The sequence below is a fragment of the Leopardus geoffroyi genome, chromosome D2 (assembly GCF_018350155.1).
Source record: "Leopardus geoffroyi isolate Oge1 chromosome D2, O.geoffroyi_Oge1_pat1.0, whole genome shotgun sequence".
Classification (NCBI taxonomy): Eukaryota; Metazoa; Chordata; class Mammalia; order Carnivora; family Felidae; genus Leopardus; species Leopardus geoffroyi.
In genome coordinates, this window is record NC_059334.1 from 31,955,589 (window position 1) to 31,973,165 (window position 17,577).

General features: G+C 54.4%; 1 protein-coding gene across 5 annotated transcripts in view; it reads left to right on the forward strand.

Moving 5' to 3' along the window:
* Positions 1-17,577, forward strand: part of ADAMTS14 (ADAM metallopeptidase with thrombospondin type 1 motif 14) — an 82,116-nt gene that overhangs the window by 19,009 nt on the left and 45,530 nt on the right. For all 5 annotated transcript variants that reach the window (XM_045439513.1, XM_045439508.1, XM_045439509.1 and 2 more), the window contains exons 3-4: positions 4,592-4,748; positions 12,046-12,236. In XM_045439513.1, the coding sequence (XP_045295469.1) occupies positions 4,592-4,748; positions 12,046-12,236 (348 nt within the window). The remainder of the gene's footprint in view (positions 1-4,591; positions 4,749-12,045; positions 12,237-17,577) is intronic.

Genomic DNA, 17,577 nt, shown 5'->3' on the forward strand with positions numbered 1-17,577 from the left:
AAGTGTTCGAAGTCTAAGCCATCAGTGTAGCGGGGAGCCACAGCAGAATCCCCAGCCGGCATCATGCTCACAGGAGAGCTGTGGCCGTTGATCTCAAGTGAGACCAGTGGGCACCACGTGCGTCCGTGTGAAGACACGGAGAGGGTGGCTGGTTGGGTTGAACCAGGGCAGAGGCTCTTCTGAGACGGTGAGAAGGAGGGAAAGTCAGGGAGAGGGCTGTGGGCGTTCACAGAATTATTACCGTGTCCAGGGTGGTAAGAAGGGAAGTGAGGGCTTGGTCGGGGGGTATCGGCCGTGATGAGGCAGTGGGGCCATGCACTGGAGGTCGTGATGAGCTCGGTGAGAGGGGCCCCAGGGGATCGTCGGGCTGTCATCTTGAAAGAAGTCCTCCTGGGGGTGGTGGGAGGGAGGCAGACACCTGCAGTTGGGGTTTCTAAGCTCTAGCTGGTGCCGTGGTCTGGGGAGGGAGTGTGGCCGGGCACAGAAGCAGGTTGCTGGGTGGCGGGTGAGCCTGAGGGAAGCCATTCCAGACTCGCTTGCTGTTCCCAGTGGTGTGTATCACCCCAGCCTCCACTTGCTGGGCTTTCTTTCATTTCCTACAGTGGAACAGTTTCAAGCTGTATTTGCTGGAAGCCTAGGACCTGAGACGGCACAGCTGGCAGTAAAAAAAACCTCGGTAATGGAATTTCCAGAACGAGTTTGGGCCCGAGAACGTGCTCTCCTTGGGAGGTGGTGGGCTGGTTGGTTGGAGGCCTGCTCTCCTTCTTGCTTCTGTGGGAAGGCCCCACATAGGCTGACCTTGGAAGGAGAAGAAAGAGGGGACCTGAAATACCTCTCACCCGGCTTCGTCGGGGCTCTCATCTTGAAATAAGCCCTCCTGGGCATTCTGCGAAGGTTGGCAAATCTGAGGGCACAGCCAGGAGGCTCTGGATTACTAGGAAAGGCCCTTCCTGGTGAGGAAAGGCTCCCCTTTCCTAGAGGGAGGGCCTGCAGCTGGCCTCCTGGAGTTCCCCCACTTACCCGTGCCTGGACCTCAGGCTGGGTCCTTTGCTCCTGACCTGCCATTGACGGGAGAGCTTCTCAATATAAGCCCGGAGCTCGGCACCTCCAAGGACACGTATTTCAGTCCTTGGGGGGTCTCTGCCCGTGGCCCCCAAGATGTATTGGTTTATTGTACCGTCACCTCCCAGTTTACATGCAAGTACATGCGATTTTAGAATAAACATGTTTATATATACACACGTACATACACATACTCATTCTAAAATAACGCGGCTTCCGTTATCTGCTGAAATATTTGGGACTTCATCCCGACGATAGACGGTTACCAGTGAGCAACTGAACTTGCTCAATTATGACCTAAGGCAGGATACAAGGATACGCCAACACCTACCTCCCCCATCACCACGTGACCCGTCTCCTTCAGGAGCCCTGGACTTGCCCCTCTGGACCTGGGGCTTCCCCTGAAAGGAAGCAGGCCTAAAAAATCTGGGATAGCATGGCCTGGAGGCCTCCGGATGAAGATACAGAAGAAGGCATTACCTTTGCCACTAAAATGACGTCACCAGCCATCCTGGAAACGTCCAACAGGTCCCCCTCCGCCACTCACCTCCCAGGAGAGGCCCCTCAGTAGCAGCTGTACTAAAGGAGTCCAGAGCCTGGCTGATGGCGGCCAGGCCTGTGCACTGGAGAGTTTCCATTTGGAGAGAATCGCCCGAGGGCCTGCATAGAATGTGGCTCAGTTGGACATAATCAGCTGCTTTGGCTGTTTGTGTTGCACGAAGAACCTTTCTAATATATATTTCTGCCAATTTACTGTTTTGAAGAGAAGGAGGTATGGGTGAAAACGGCAATGTATTTTTGTCTTCCAGCAACATATGTTTTCCTCTTTTCTTGATTTCTTCTACAGAAATTTGATTTGATTTTAGTTCTTTAAAATTAGCCACCACTTTTCAGAAATACAAACATCTCATAAAGTGAGAGACAGGAGTAATTTGGCAAGGGGGCAGAGAGCCAGAAAGTTCCCGTTGCCAATTTGTCTGCCCCAAGCGGTGCCTGGTTTCCCGGCCAAGGCAGAGCTGAAGACAGCCCGCCAAACCTCTCATGGTGTGGATGGGGAAACCGAGGGCCACGGGGGAGGGACCTGCCCAGCCCACTTCCTGATCTGGTGGCTGAGCCTGCCCGCCCATCGCTCTCCAGGAGGAGGCTCTCAGAGACCCACGGGGCGCCCCATCCTGGGCAAGAACTCTCTGTCAGGGCCAGAAACGATGCACAAAACGGAGCAGGAGCATTGCTGCAAGTGCTGTCTTTGACCCCTGGGGTTTGGTGGGACCCATAGTCACAGAGGGATTTGAAACATATTTCCCAGGTTGTTCTATCACAGGTCTTTGTCCTTACCAGTTAGCCAGGATGGGCAGGTAGGGATTTGGTAACTCTTGCCTGGGGAGAGGACTGTGGGCATGGGGCTGGACCAGACCCAGGAATCCTGGGGCTTCCACTTCTGACAGAGCAGGGCTGAGGGTGTGATGGGGATGGTGTGTGGGGTGAGAATCCTTTCAGGCTGGGAGTCGCCTGGGGGATGGTGGGGTCCGTTCCCTTTAGGGCCGTGTGCGGAAGTTTCTCCTCTGTTCTCACATCCACGTGGGAGGTGGCCTGGCTTCCGGGAAGCCCTCTGCCCAGAGGTAGGATGTGAACATCCTGCTTGCTCTGTAAGCTCAGACTAGATGCGAAGCCCAGGGACGTATAGATGGGAGTATGGGAGGGAAGTTTCCTTGCTGAGTGGCCCCCGGGGGGGGGGGGGCAGAAGTGGGGCCCTGGGATGGCCTAAGGTAACAGAGCCTCCTGGTTAAGAGCCACACGGAGCTGGGCTCTTATTCTAGTTCTGTCGCTTACTTGCTGGGTGACTGGGCAAGTTTCTTAACCATTCTGAGCCTGTTTCCTCATCCATGAAATGGGTCTAATATTTGCATCTGCCTTACAAGGTTGTTGTAAAGGTGAAATATGTCAATATAAGTGGCTGTTATATAAGATGCTGTTGTTAATCCCAGGGAGAATAAGACTTTGCAAAGGGTGGAATGTAGGGAAGTGTGTTTCAGCTCACTAAACGTCACCACTGTCCCTGCACAGAACAGGTTGTGTCTTGAGGGAGAGAGCTCTCTGTTGCTAGAGGCATCCAAGCAAAAGTTAAGAGCCCCCTGACTAGGGATGTTGTCGAGGGATTGAAGCCTCAGACTGGGTCAGGCCTGGTGATCTTGAAAGGTCTGTGCGGTCCATCATTGTGGGCAGGAGGGGCGAATTGGATGGTAGTGCCTCGCAGCCCAGCCCTGTGCCGTGCAGATCATTCCGGAGCCTGCATCCCTCGTGTGAGGCACTGAGATCTGGTAGCCACACAGGGCAGGGGATGCCAGATTTCGAGGGGCTGCAGTAGCTTTGGCAGGAGAGGATTAGTGGCTGCTGACTCGTGCTCAGGAGATCTTCGAGGAGATGCCCCAAGAAGTCATCTCGGAACAGGGGGAGGTGGGAAAGCTGGTGGAGTTTAGTTGCATAGAACCATGGCTGCTCCTGGTCAAGTGGAGAACGTCTGATAGATTTATAAAAATAGTTCCTTCGTTCACCACCTTGTGTTCACAGCTGCCTTCCCGGGGTCTGGAGCAGTGCTGGTATGTAGAAGGCACTCAACAGATACGTGTGGAATGAGTGAAGGAATTCATTAAGGATTGCCTACTATTTTCCAGGCACTGTAGTAGGTGGGCTGGTCTGACTGCTTTATAGAGCTGACCCCAGGGTGTGGGCTGGGGGGGCTGCGCACGTGTTTCATTGGCCCCTGTGATTATTGCCTTCATCGGGGGCTAATAACACATTTGTGGGGCTTGGCCAAGGTTGCATTTTTAATGTTTTTATTTCCCAGGCCAACAGCTGATTATTTTTACAGGACTATTTTGATGCAGGCAAAAAAAAAAAAAAAAAGATTAAAAACAGAGCGTTCATTCCTGTGCCCTATCCTGGCTCCTTTATGGTCAGCAGACATGAACTGCGTCCCCGGTGGACGTGCCCACGTGCTTTAAATCTGACATAATAGCACGCTGTGTGGGAGTGGGAACCGGCACCTATGTGCAGGATCCTTAACCTTTACCGGTAGGAATTTCCCCGCCTTGTCGGGGGGGGGGGGGGGGGGGGGGGAGGTTAAAGGCCAATCTGTGTGATGGCGCTTTGGGGTGGAATTCTGTGCCCGAGGCAGTGTGTGTGCGTATGTATCGCAATGCCTTTCCTGCCTCCCCCTACCCCCCTTTAAGCTCTGGAGGCCTTTGGTGAAATGAAACGTTAGGTGGAACCCCAGGAGCGCCCCACCACACAGTACAAGCGGATCCGCTTTGCCCGAAATGGACCTGGGCCCCCTTGCTCGGCGTCCGACCACCCGCCCGCGCACTTCCCTGCTGGAATCCCAGGGCTCCCCGAGGCCCTCGAGGAAGGGTCCGCACCCGTGTAGTCACACACGTTCGCGGTCACAATTGCTCGCCTGTCCCGGGCTGTGTACTCACGCCTCTTCTCTCTCCCCTCTCTCCGCTCCCGCTTGCTGCGTTGCCCGGCTCAGGCGGGCCTCATCCGCACCGATAGCACCGACTACTTCATAGAGCCCCTGGAATGGGGGCAGCAGGAGAAGGAGGCCAGCGGGAGGACACACGTGGTGTACCGCCGGGAAGTCGGCCAGCAGGAGTGGGCGGAGCCTGGAGGGGACCTTCACAATGAAGGTAGGCACTGGGCGGGTCCCTGAGCTCCGCCTCCGCCACATCCCGCGCGGTCAAGTCAAGTCCGGGCTTCAGCCTTCTCCTCCGCGAGGTGGGACTGGACCGTGTATACCAGCCGAGAAACCCCAGTGGGGCTTAGGGACCATTACAGCTGGCGGGTGAGCTACTCGAGCCCCCCTGAACTGTGGCCCTAGGGACTCCGGAGGTCTCTGAGGGGCTCCACATTGCTTTGGAAGGCTGTCTTCCCTGCCCAGCAGAAGGTGCAATGGTTGCAGTTAGCTCTTCCCCCTAAAAATTCACTCAGCCCATGGGAGCCACAGGAAGGAAGTTCTTAGGGCGTTTGTAGGGAGACTTCCAGGTATCAGGGCACCAGAGGTAGGTTTGTGTCCCAGAGCCCATTTTTATTTTTATTTTATTTATTTTTTCTTTTTTGAGAGAGAGAGAGGGAGAGAGAGAGGGCGCGTGCATGAGCAGGGGAGGGGCAGAGGGAGAGGGAGAGAGAGAATCCCAAGCAGGCTCCATGCTGTCAGTGTGGAGTCCTATGCGTGGATCAGTCTCACGACCGTGAGATCATGGCCTGAGCCGAAGTCAAGAGTCAGATGCTCGACTGACTGAGCCACCCAGGTGCCCCCAGGAGACCATTTTTTCTCCAAATGTTTATTTTTGAGAGAGAGAGCGAGAGCAGGGGAGGGGCAGAGAGAGAGGGAGACACAGAATCCGAAGCAGGCTCCAGGTTCCAAGCCGTCAGCACAGAGCCCGACATGGGGCTCAAACCCACGAACCATGAGATGATGACCCGAGCTGAAGTCAGTCACCCAACCAACTGAGCCACCCATGGACCCCCCAACAGACCATTTTTAAATGCTGCCTCCAACACTGTCTGCTGTGAGACTCTAACCAATTGACTAAAATCTCTGAACCCATTTTTCTACTCTGTAAAGTAGGGATGGTTATTATTGATCTCTTAAGATTGGGTGTATTAGCGATAGTGGGTATAAAAATTCCATCATGGAGCTTGGCACGCAGCAGGTGTTTGGTGAACGATTGTTCTTACTACAGTATTGTTCTTAGGGTACTCACGTTAGGGTGAGAGCCCCTGAGAGCAGGGGTGTCCTGGCACCCTGGCTGTCGGCACAGGAGCCCGCATACCACCAGTACTCGGGGCCCATGCTTGCGTGAATGAACCAGTGGATGCTACGCGTGCTAGTCTTGGGCCCATGGCCAGCTTCATTGTCCAACTTAGCTTTGTCCCAAAGCCCCCTTTGGCCAGGAGGACGTGAGAAGGCTTTGGGTGGAATCTGGCCGTGAGTGGACCACACCCTCCTGCCAGGGCGCCGGTGGGGTTGGGCATAGCGTGAAGGAATGCGTGGAAACCAGTTGTCCCCACATACACTACCTCCTTTGAAGTACCTACCAGCTGCGCTCCCGGTGCCCCTCTTGAGAGAAGCCACGGCACCAGAGGCTGAGCTGAGTGGTGGAGGGCTCTGCAGGTCTGGGGTAGGGGCACGGGAGGGGGGGAGCAGGGACTTGGTGGAGTCTCGGGGAGGGGGGCTGGGGTGAATCTCAAGGGCAGAGTGGGACGGCACCGTGCCTTCTACTGTAGCTGGGAAGAAGGACAAGTCTCACTGGGCTCCACTTTATCTGAGGCCAGCTCTGAATCAAAAAGCATAAATCTCCCCTTTTGGGGAGACCCTGGGGAAGTGCTGCTCCATGGCCATGGGCCTGGAACCAGCCACACTGCCTGCCGCCACGGTCAGTGGCAGGGAAACTCAAACCGCTGAGCTCACAGAGTTGGCGTTCAGGCCCAGGAAGGCTGCGGGGGCTTGTGTCATCAGGCTTCTCAGCTGAACGTCATGGGCCCATGGGTGATGCCATGCCTCAGGCCCATGCGTGTCTTTCCTTAGAAAGACAGGTGGCCATGGAGGGCGTTTTGGAAACCTGGGACGCTCACTCACTGTTCTTTTAAGAGCAGCGGTGGGTCTGAGCCCGGTGAGTAGGTTAACATTTCTAGGTGTGTCTGTCACCATTTATCATTCGTGATCAGGACAGAAGGTTTCACTTCAGGGGTGGGTATACTTCTTGGCACAGAGCAATGCCTCAGAGGCCTAGGCCAGCCGGCCGGAGCCTGCTTGGCTGCCAGCAAGCAAGTGGGCTTTTGAGAAGTCTGCCTCAGGCCAAGCATCTTCCTCCACCTCTGTCTGCCTCCATGCTGCCCAAGTGTCAGCCCAGCTCAGGTGTCCCCTCTCCTGGACCCTCGAGCCCCCTGGATTTCTCCCAGGACTTCTTCTTGTCCCAAATAGGCTGGGGGGTTGGGGGGAGGCAGTTCCTGGAGGACAGATACCGAGTCTTTGTTCTTTCACATGAGCTCTGCCACTCCCCAGGATATGTCTGGCATTCCTCAAGGGAGGAGAGGAGGTGTCAGAAGACCCATCAGATTGGTTTTCGAGCTGAGCTGTGGCCTGTGGAAGGGCTTCAGGCACCTGGGCTCCACTGGAGAAGTATCTGACATTTGCCAATGAACTTGGGGGCACACTAAACTTCAGAGTCTGGAGGTAGAAATTCCCTTGGCTGGATCTCCAGGTCTAGCTGGTCCCCACCCAACCCCTCAGAGACTCCCCCATGGACACGGCCTGGGCCTCAGGGGCTGTGCCCTGGACGCTGCCATGCTCCTAATGCTGCCCTTTCCCTCCTCAACCCATGGTCCCGCTCTCAGTAACCCCTTACCACCCTACAGGTCCTGCCCGAGGAGGGAACAGTCTGCCTCGGGGCCATGTGCACCTGTGGCCAGAGTTCCAGCTCCGTGGCAAGGGAGCGGGGGCAGGCATCAGACAGCAGGGCGACCCATCCTTTCAGGGGAAGCCTTCCAGGCTGAGGCTTGGGGCTAGTGCTGCTGCTTTTGTTTTGTTTTGTTTTGTTTTGTTTTTATTTATTTTAATTTTTTTTTAAACGCTTATTCATTTTTTTTTTTTTTTATTTTTATTTTTTTCAACGTTTATTTTTTTGGGGACAGAGAGAGACAGAGCATGAACGGGGGAGGTGCAGAGAGAGAGGGAGACACAGAATCGGAAACAGCCTCCAGGCTCTGAGCCATCAGCCCAGAGCCTGACGCGGGGCTCGAACTCCCGGACCGCGAGATCGTGACCTGGCTGAAGTCGGACGCTTAACCAACTGCGCCACCCAGGCGCCCCAACGCTTATTCATTTTTTGAGAGACAGCGCGAGTGGGGGAGTTGCGGAGAGAGAGACACAAAATCCAAAGCAGGCTCCAGGCTCTGAGCTGTCAGCACAGAGCCTGATGTGGGGCTTGAACCCACAAACCATGACATCATGACCTGATCCGAAGTCGGACGCTCAACCGACTGAACCACCCAGGCGCCCCGGCGTTTGTTTGTTTTTTTTTTTAAGTTTATTTTTATTTACTTTGAGAGAGAGACAGGGAGTGAGTGGGGGAGGGGAAGACGGAGAGGGAGACAGAATCCCAAGCCAGCTCTGTGATATCAGCGTGAACATGGGGTTCGAACTCACGAACTACGAGATCATGACCTGAGCCAAAGTCAAGAATCAGATGCTAACCGACTGAGCCACCCAGGTGCCCCTCTTTTTTTGTTTTTTTAACTTGAGATAAGAGCCATCATTTAAATCATTTTCAAGTATACATTTCAGTGGATTTTTACTATGGTTACAGTGTTGTGCAACCATCACCACCATCTGATTCCAGAACGTTTCTGTCGCTCCCATAGAAAGCCCTGTGGCCCATTAATTAGCAGTCACTCCCCTTTTCCCCCTCTCCAACCCCCTGGCGACCGCCAGCCTACCTTCTGCCTCTATGGATGTGCCTCAGGACGGCTCACGTAAACGGCATCACGCAGGCCTTCTGGGACTGGCTTCTCTCGGCCCGCATGTGAGGTTCAGCCGCGTGTGGCTCGTGGCATTACGTCACCCCTTCTGGTGGCAGGGTGGTCTTCCACTGCACGAATACACCACATTTTGTTTATCCCTTCGCCTCTGGGTCGGCGTGGGTCGTTTCCGGTTTCCGGTTATTAGGATAACGCCGCTGTGAACGTTCACGGACGAGCTGTTGTGTGGATGTATGTTTTCAGTTCCCTTGGGTATGTAACTGGGAGTGGAATTGCTGGGTCCTATGGAAACGCCATATTTGTCTTTTGGGGAACTGCCAAACTGCTTTGCAAGAGCGGCTGCACCATTTCACATTCTCGTGGGGCGTCTTGGGTGGGCTTCTGGAAAAAACCCCCCGGGGGCCTGCCGCCCCCACCCTCCCCTCTTGGAACGTTACCTGTTTCTGGCCTGAGAGACAGAAGAGGGTGTGGGGGGCACCTCTCCAGGGCCTATGGTTGACGTCAGTAGGCCCTGCCCAGTGCTTCTCACTGTTTTTGCTAGGAGGGAAATCCGGGCGGGCCCTGATAGGGCGTGATCACGTGAGGGTGGGAGCCCTGGGTTTCCATTCTGGGCTTCTGCCATTAACTTTCTGTGCGACCTGGGATGAGTCAGGTGACCTCTCTGAGCCGCCCTTTGACAGGCCTGTGGCTGGGAGAGCCGTGAGGGGTCACGTCCACCCTTCACTTGCAGTCTGTCAACCTGGGGGCACTGCTCACATGTTGGGAGTGGCCGCTATTTAGTCTCCCTGCTCCGTTCCCCTCCTGGGGGGGGGGGTCTCCTTCCCCTCTCCCAGGCATTTGCCTCTGGGCTCTGTACTCACCATCGGGCTCAGGCACCAGGCCGCCGGGAGTGCTTGTGTCAGGCCTAGTGAGGGCAACACCAGCCCGAGCCGGGCTCCCCAGGCTGTGCATCACTCGGAGGGCTGGCCGCACGTTTCTGGTTTCTCCACTCAGCCAGTGTGCACAAGCTTTTCCAACTCTTCAGTCTAGTGCTTTCCTTCCTTTGCCCTTGAGAGCCCCGAACCAAAGGGAAGAGAAAAAGATACCATAGCAGGGTCCCGTGGTTCCCTGTTGCCCTGTCCTCAGATTTCAGTTCCTGAAGTATTCATATCGATAGAGGCTTAGAGGCAGCTCTTGGGTCTCTGCCAAGGTACCTGTTGAATCGTCCCCAGGGGTCACGCATATTGTGGGTGATTTCACCCCACACTTGCTCACAGTGGGTTTTGCTAATACAGTTCCCACTGCTGGGGACCCTCTGTTCCCCGTGTTCCAACAGGTTGTCTCCTGCTCCCCGTCTGGCCCAGCTTAGATGTCCCCTCCTCCAGAAGCCTCTGTCAACCCCCCAGTCCTGGTTTGGGTCTTGGTGTGGAAGCCTTCCCTAGTCAGTCCTCCTGTAGGCCTTGAAGTCACTGTACTGTTACCATCTGGTTCTTTCTCTGTCACCCAGGGGAGGCAGTGGGTTCAAGGGCGGGGCTCCCACCTTTACCACTCACCTACCATCCACCCACCAAGTAAGTATGAGGCCCCTCCTGCAGTCATTCCCCTTGATACATGCTGGGGACGTACTGGTGGCATTTTCCTATCCTTAGTTCCTGTCCCACTCTCTGGAGGATTCTCACGTAACTGGATATTCTCAGAAATTAATGGTATGGGGCACCTGGGTGGCTCAGTTGGTTAAGCATGCAACTCTTGGTTTTGGCTGAGGTCATGATCTCATGGTTCGTGAGTTTGAGGCTCACTGACAGGGAGGAGCCTGCTTGGGATTCTCCCTCCCCTCCCCTCCACCACTCACTCTCTCTCTCAAAATAAAATAAAATAAAATAAAATAAAAGAAAAGAAAAGAAATTAATGGTACAAGTACCAGAACTTCAGGGTAGAATGGAGGGGAATCATGAAATGTTAAGGCTTTGGAGTCTTCTCAAGAGACCCCAGCCTCTTATCTGACTTTCTTAGTGTGGGGGAGGAAAAAGAATTTTCCCTTTACCCTTCTAGGTTCTTGGCTGAGGCACCCTGTAATAAAAGACAGATTAACAAAGATAAAGCAATCAGAAGTTTAATTACATGGATACCTTCTGTGTATGTGGGAGAGACTCAGGAAAATTGAGTAACTCCCCCAAATGGTCCAAGCCACCACCGTAACATCAGCTAAAGACAAAAGAAAACGTTGGTGGGTGGGAAGGAGCGGTGAGTTGATGGGAGGTTACCAGGAAAACACAGCAAACAGGGGCAAGGTTGTTATGTGGATTTAAGTCATTTCCCTCTCTATTGATAAAGAGTTTCCAGAGATTTAGAGTCATCCTTCTTCCTGGTGCAGGGTGGGAGACCCCCTTACGAATGGAGATTTCCCTTAAAGGGTCACTTCTCAATTTCCAGAGCTTTTCCCGTGTCTGCTGTTTCTTAAAAATAATCAGCCTGAAATAATCCTCACACCACAGAGACGTATTTTGGGGTGGCAAATTCTGCTCCCCTTCATTGGCTTTTCCCACTGTGTCCTCATGAACCCTCAACTCCACCGCCCCAACAAATGTTGCTGCAGTTTATTCAGACTATGGTGCAAATGACTGATAACGACTTAAGGTGCTACCTTTCTAAGTAGCAGCACCGATGGTCATGCTTCAAAGCCTGGTGTCTTGATTCAGACAGACCTGGACAAGCTACTCTGGACCTCAGTTTGTTTGCCTGTATATTGGGAGCAGTAACCTGAGAGTTGTAAGAATTGGATTGGATTGGATTAGACTGGAGGTCAGCAAACTAAGGCCCACCATGGGAAATTAGTTTTTTTTTAAGTTTATTTATTTTGAGAGACAGACAGAGACAGAGACAGAGAGAGACAGAGAGAGAGGGAATGCACACAGGTACGTGTGGGGGAGGGTCAGAGAAAGAAGGGGACAGAGAATCTCAGGCAGGCTCCCCACTGTCAGCACAGAGTCCTGCCTGGGGCTTGGACTCACAAACCCTGAGATCATGGCCTGAGCTGAAATCAAGAGTTGGATGCTTAACCGACTGAGTCACCCAGGCGCCCCCCACGTTTGATTTTTACAGCAAGCTTCTGGGTGAGAGATCAAGGAGGGCTCATCCTGTGTCACAGGAGGAGTGAAGGGGCAGGGCTGGGTCACACGGGGAAGATAGGGCTGAGTGGGACCTGGGACCTAGGCCTGCGAGTCCAGGCGAGGTCCCCCTTCTCCGTGTTCCTCGCCTCAAAGCCTCAGCCGTGGCCTGGCTCCTGGAAAAGGGCTTGTGCCTCCGAGGTGGCAGGTGTGGGAGGAACCCTCACGCTGAGTCGGCTTCTTACAGAGGCAGGAAGAGGGCACGCATGACGGGGCACAGCGGGCTGGCGGGCGGCCTCCGGGCGACAGCTTCTCCTGTGGCTCTGACCTCTGTCTCCCTTCCCATCCTGGTTGGCAGCCTTTGGCCCGGGCGACCTCCCCAACCTGCTGGGCCTGGTGGGCAACCAGCTGGGCGACGGGGAGCGGAAGCGGCGGCATGCCAAGGCGGGCAGCTACAGCATCGAGGTGCTGCTCGCGGTGGATGACTCCGTGGTGCGCTTCCACGGCAAGGAGCACGTGCAAAACTACGTCCTCACCCTCATGAACATCGTGAGTGCCCTCACGTCCCAAAACGGGGCGGGGCGGGGGGGGGGGGGGTGACCACCAGTGTTGCTCAGAACACGATTTCTCTCGGGCCTGGTGTTGTCTGATGGATGCACTGCTCGCTCCCTAGCCCAGCAGTGACCCAAGCCTGAGCTGGCCTGACAGCCGCCCCAGGCTGAGGGGCCCATAGGCCATCGGTGCCGGACCCTGGCAACCCGGGGCCTGGGCCAATGGGTTCAGGGCTGGGACACATTCAGAGCCTGAGGCAGGCGTGGACAGGGGCTTTGCTTGCCCAGGAGTCGAGGGGCCTTCCCTGGGACTCCCCTTCTGGAGAAAATGCCCGATCCCAGGCCGGGAAGATTGGCCAAGGAGCCTTCAATCTGCTGGTGGGGGGGCCAGATCCCAGGTCCCGAAGGGGGCCTTTGTTTGGTGCACAGGGAACAGAAAGGTGGTTGTGCAGATTGACGTCTTCACCTGCCTCGATAAGTTTCCGGAGACCGAATCATCCCCCACTTTTGGTACAGCTACGAAACACCTTCACAGACGGACATTTACCTCATACATGTAAATGTCTCCCACGAAAGGGTAACTTCCACTGGGGTTTTCGGAGCTTCTCATATGCCTGCAGTTTCTTAAAAATAACCTGCTTATGGGGCGCCTGGGTGGCTCAGTCGGTTAAGCGTCCGACTTCGGCTCAGGTCATGATCTCGCGGTCCGCGGGTTCGAGCCCCGCGTCGGGCTCTGCGCTGACAGTTCGGAGCCTGGAGCCTGCTTCCGATTCTGTGTCTCCCTCTTTCTCTGATCCTCCCCTGTTCATGCTCTCTCTCTCTCTGTCTCAAAAATAAATAAATGTTAAAAAAAAAAATTAAAAAAAAATAAGCTGCTTGTGGGGCGCCTGGGTGGCTCAGTCGGTTAAGCGGCCGACTCTTGCTTTCGGCTCAGGTCGTGATCTCACGGGTTCGTGAGTTTCGAGCCCCACATTGGGCTCTGTGCTCACAGCTCGGAGCCTGCTTGGGATCCCCTGTCTCCCGCTCTCTGCCCCTCCCCCACTCACACTTGCTCTCTCTCAAAAATAGATACATGTTCAAAAAATAATCGGTATGCCAAAGAGGCATCTCTTGGGGCGCCCACACCGGCCCGCCTTCATTGTTCTTGGAGTTGTACTGTCTGTGTGTGTGTAGAAGTGGTCCTTCGTCTAAGCCTCTGAAGGGGTGGGTTGGGGTCTTGTCTTATACTTTTTTTGAGCCCCAGCTGCACACGGCACAGTCCCGGACCCCTAACGGGTGATGGGTATGTGTGGAGTGGGTGAGTGGGTCGTTGGAAGAAGCAGGGGACAGAAAGGTAGCAGGTTTGTGTCCATAATACGGGTGTAAAGAAAAGGGGGGTGGGGCTAGAAGTCAGATCCAATTACTGAAGCCCCAGGGAGGGGAGGACTGAGCCCCCGGCCTCCTCTTTGTTGGGATATGAATTCTTCTGTCCCTTAAGGAGCCTGCCGTGTGGGACTCTTAAGAGCAAAGGCTACCACGTTGGGCTGTTTGTGAGGCAGGGCAGGTGATTATGAATATGGACACACCCAGCTCCCTGGAGCCCTTGACCACCCACCCAGACTCTATAGGTGACTAGCCCAACCTGAGGCCACACAGCCTAGTACTGATCCCATCAGTGGGAAAGCAGGGTTGGCCCCTGGAGCCAGCAGGTGGGGGCAGGGGAACCTTTAGGAAGCCCTCAGGTGCTGCGAGCCTGGGTCTTGGGTCCAGAGCGCGGGCTGAAGACCCCAGGAGTGTGAGCCCGTGAACCAGACCCCATTCACAGCCCCAGAGTCCTTCCGTTTGCTAAAGGATACTTTTCAGGAAAAGGTCAAATCCTGACGCTCATACAGAAATAAAAGCGGGCAAGTGTAGAAAGATTTTAGTTTACTCACTAATCGGGGAGGGAACCAGGCAAGTGTTACCACCCTTTCGGAAGAGAACCCTAAGAATGGAAACATTTACGATCAGGGATTTTGAAATGAATGCGCAAACAGAGAAAGAAATTGGCTTTTTCACGGGGTAGAAGAGAAGACAGGATTCGTGTATCTATAGACACTTTGCATTGCTATCAAGTATCCGGTTCTCAGTTGTAACGTAGCTTCCGTGGAATCAGATTCAGATAAGGCGAAAAGTGTCCTTTGGACACATAGTTTCCGTCAAGGTACACGTTATAATTATTCTCCGGGCTTGAGGCCTGGCCAGGGTCCCAGGTAGAAAGCCCTTCCCGGGGATGGCAGGGAGTCTGGTGGCCCGTCCGACTTACGGGCTGCGTCTTTGTTCCTGAAGCTAGAAGGCTAGCAACCTCACTGAGGACACACCCCTGGATTCTGGCTGTGTGACCATCCTAAGCGACTAAGTGGTGGGACCTCCTCCACCTCCCCCAAGAGCTGGCCTCGCCACTGTCTCTACCTTTCTAGATTCTGGCCTGGGAATAGGGGTGAGGAGAAAAGGCCTGGGTGGGAGTGGTGGAGGGTTGGGAGTCTGGGGAAGACCAGAGGCTCTCTTTCATGGTCTGTGGCCTCCCGTCTGGGTGCCTCCAGTGAGCATTCTGTTGCTTTCTTTCTCCTTAAATGTGCGTTGGTTGGACTAAAGTGTGAGCAGGTCAGCAGGATCTGGAAGGGTGGGACAGGCTTCCCGGAGCCCTGCTCCCCAGCTGGCCTCACTCTCCAGTGTTGATGGTCGTGCGTTCATCGGTTCACAGCCAGGTGCGTCCCCCGTGCTGGGCATTGGGCATGATGGGAGTGGATGTTAGTCCGGTAGGGTTCTCTCTCTCTCTCTCTCTCTCTCTCTCTCACCTCCCTATTTGTCCTCTTGGTGATATAAGCCAATAGGAGCCAGGCTTTCTCTCCATGGCAGGAAACAGGCCCATTGGGCCACCCCAGGCCCACACTTCCTGCTCTCAGGGCACAAAGGCAAAGGAATCCCCCCGATGTTTCTAGGGAAGGCTGGCCTGGGTCAATCAGGTGGCTGTCCTTGACTAATTGCTATGACTGGAGGGTTGGCTTGGGTCCCCAGGTGGAGCCCAACACCTTGCATGGGGGCGAGGTGGAACAGAATCTCTTCCTAGATAGTGGGGAAGCCAAGCATGCAGACAAAAGAATGGCTTCTATAGTGGAGGGCTCAGAGGAGTAGAAAATGGGGTCCCTGCCCTCAGAGCCTTTACCTTGCTGTGTGTCCCCAGACAACTGCAAATAACATCCCCTTGTAAGTCATTACAGTCATTGAGCAAGCACTGGGAGCCAGACTCCTTGTAAATGTGACTTCATTTACTCCAGTCTCCCGACTACCCCGTGAGAGGTCTGGCTATCCTGTCTCCATCTGTTCAAGCCACAGGCCTGGGGTCTGAGGCCTGCTCTGTCACTTTGGAGCCAACCCTCTTCACATGGCCTCTGCATAGAGATCTGAAGCCTCATGCCTGGTAGTGCTGTCTCTGGCTGGTGACCCAGATGTCAGGGAGGAAAGTCAACTTTCCCTGTATCCTCTTAGGTTCAGTACCAGGGGCTTGCAATTTAAACCGATGAAAGATCATCATGTGCAATACGTGTATTTGTGGGGATGCTTAGTGATGAGTCGCTCAAAGGGGTGATTTGAATTTGTAACTTATATACCTAAGGGGAAAGAGAGTTGGCAAAAGGCTTGTACGGTTAGGACAAATATGCTTATTTAGGAAAGACTAGTAGGTTTTTAGGAGAACAAATGGGAAATAACATTTGCGGTTACACTTGTTTATACTTTCTGTCCTTTTTTATGGTGATGAAGTTGCCCAGGAGAGGAAGGGGAAAGTTAGAAAGTGATGGGGAGGGTCTACAGGAGCTTGTTCCCCAAGAAGAATTTGGGGGCTTGATGAACCATACAAGGCGGATGGTTCGCCATAGGGGGATCTTCTGGGAGGTTGCGTTCTGATGTCACAGGTGCGGAGGGCAGCCAGTGAGAGCTCTGGCCCACGTTGGTGAGTGGATGGGTGGCCAACCACCTCTCCTCCTGGGGGACCAGCAGCTCATCCTGTCCATTGTGTGGGAACTTTATTTGGCTGGGATGCTTGAAGCTCAAGGCACTAATTTCCTGAGGGATTTCACTCAGCCAGTATAAAGGGTGTCCCTTTGCTGTTCCCTTAAAGTGCCTGTCGGCCTGTGACCATTTCTGATCCTGATTTGCAGGGCCGGGGCTGGCCTAGCAGGATCAGGGAGAGATCCGATTCCCGGGATGTATGGTCCTATTGTGCTAGCCCTGGAGGAGGGGGAGTAGCCGTTAGTGAAACCCTCAGAGCCATCTGATGGGGCCCTGCTCACTGGCAGCTCTCAGGGTATCCTGCCTCTCAGTTTTCCTTTGCATTAACCTGGGGATGTGCTATAAATATTCATGCAGCTGCACATGCAAGGACTCCCCCCCCCCCCCTTCCCTCCCTCACATGCTCGTGGGCCCTTGAGGGACTTTATTTGCCCGTGCCTCAGTTTACCCATCTGCACCAGGTCACTCTCCTTAGAGCGTCTTCAAGCCTCAGGACTAGGGAACCATTTGAGAGCTTTGAAACATAAGGAGCAGTTTTGTTCAGCATTTGGTGAGTGCCTAGTGTGACAGACCTTATTCTAGAAGCTTTGGTCTGGCGGCCAAAACAAGCCTCAGACCACGGAATAGTTTGGGAACCACTGAGGCCAGTGCTGAAGGAGCTTAGAGGAGGCAGCCGTCCCTGTGGACTGGAGGGAGAGGCTTGGGGTTTGGAGCTGAACCAGCCTGGGGGGAAAGGGTTTGGTGAGATGGATCATCGTCGTATGGTGGGATTGTAGACGCAGGAATGAGGGGACAGCCAGGCCCGCGGAGACCTCTCAGGAGTTTAGCTGTGGCGGGAAGGTCCCTCGGGCGACAGCATGGGCTCTGGCACGGAGAGAAGGGGTGAAGAACATTGCCTGACGGTGGCACTGGCTTCGATTTGGGGGGAGGAGAAGACAGAGCCTGAGCCTCCTCGAGCCTTCTTGAATATCACAGTATTGTTCCAGCACCTACCACATGTCCGGCACGGGGCTGACAACTTCACAGACAGGCTCCGTGAATCCTCACGGTGGCCTTACGCCAGTGACATTCCTTTGACCGCTGTGGCTCTGAGAAGCCAAGCGACTTGGCTCGGGATAGTAAGTGGCAGAGTTAGGATTCGAACCCAGATCTGTCTGATTCCAAAATTCATGTGCCCCTCCCCCTCCCACTGTGGTAGAACCAGGGGCAAAACAGCTCTGAGGAGGAGGGAGAAGGAAGATCGTAGCCTCCACCCCCCTGGCCTCTTCCCGAAATGGGTCTCCGTAGCTGAGTCAGGATTCTGAAGCTTC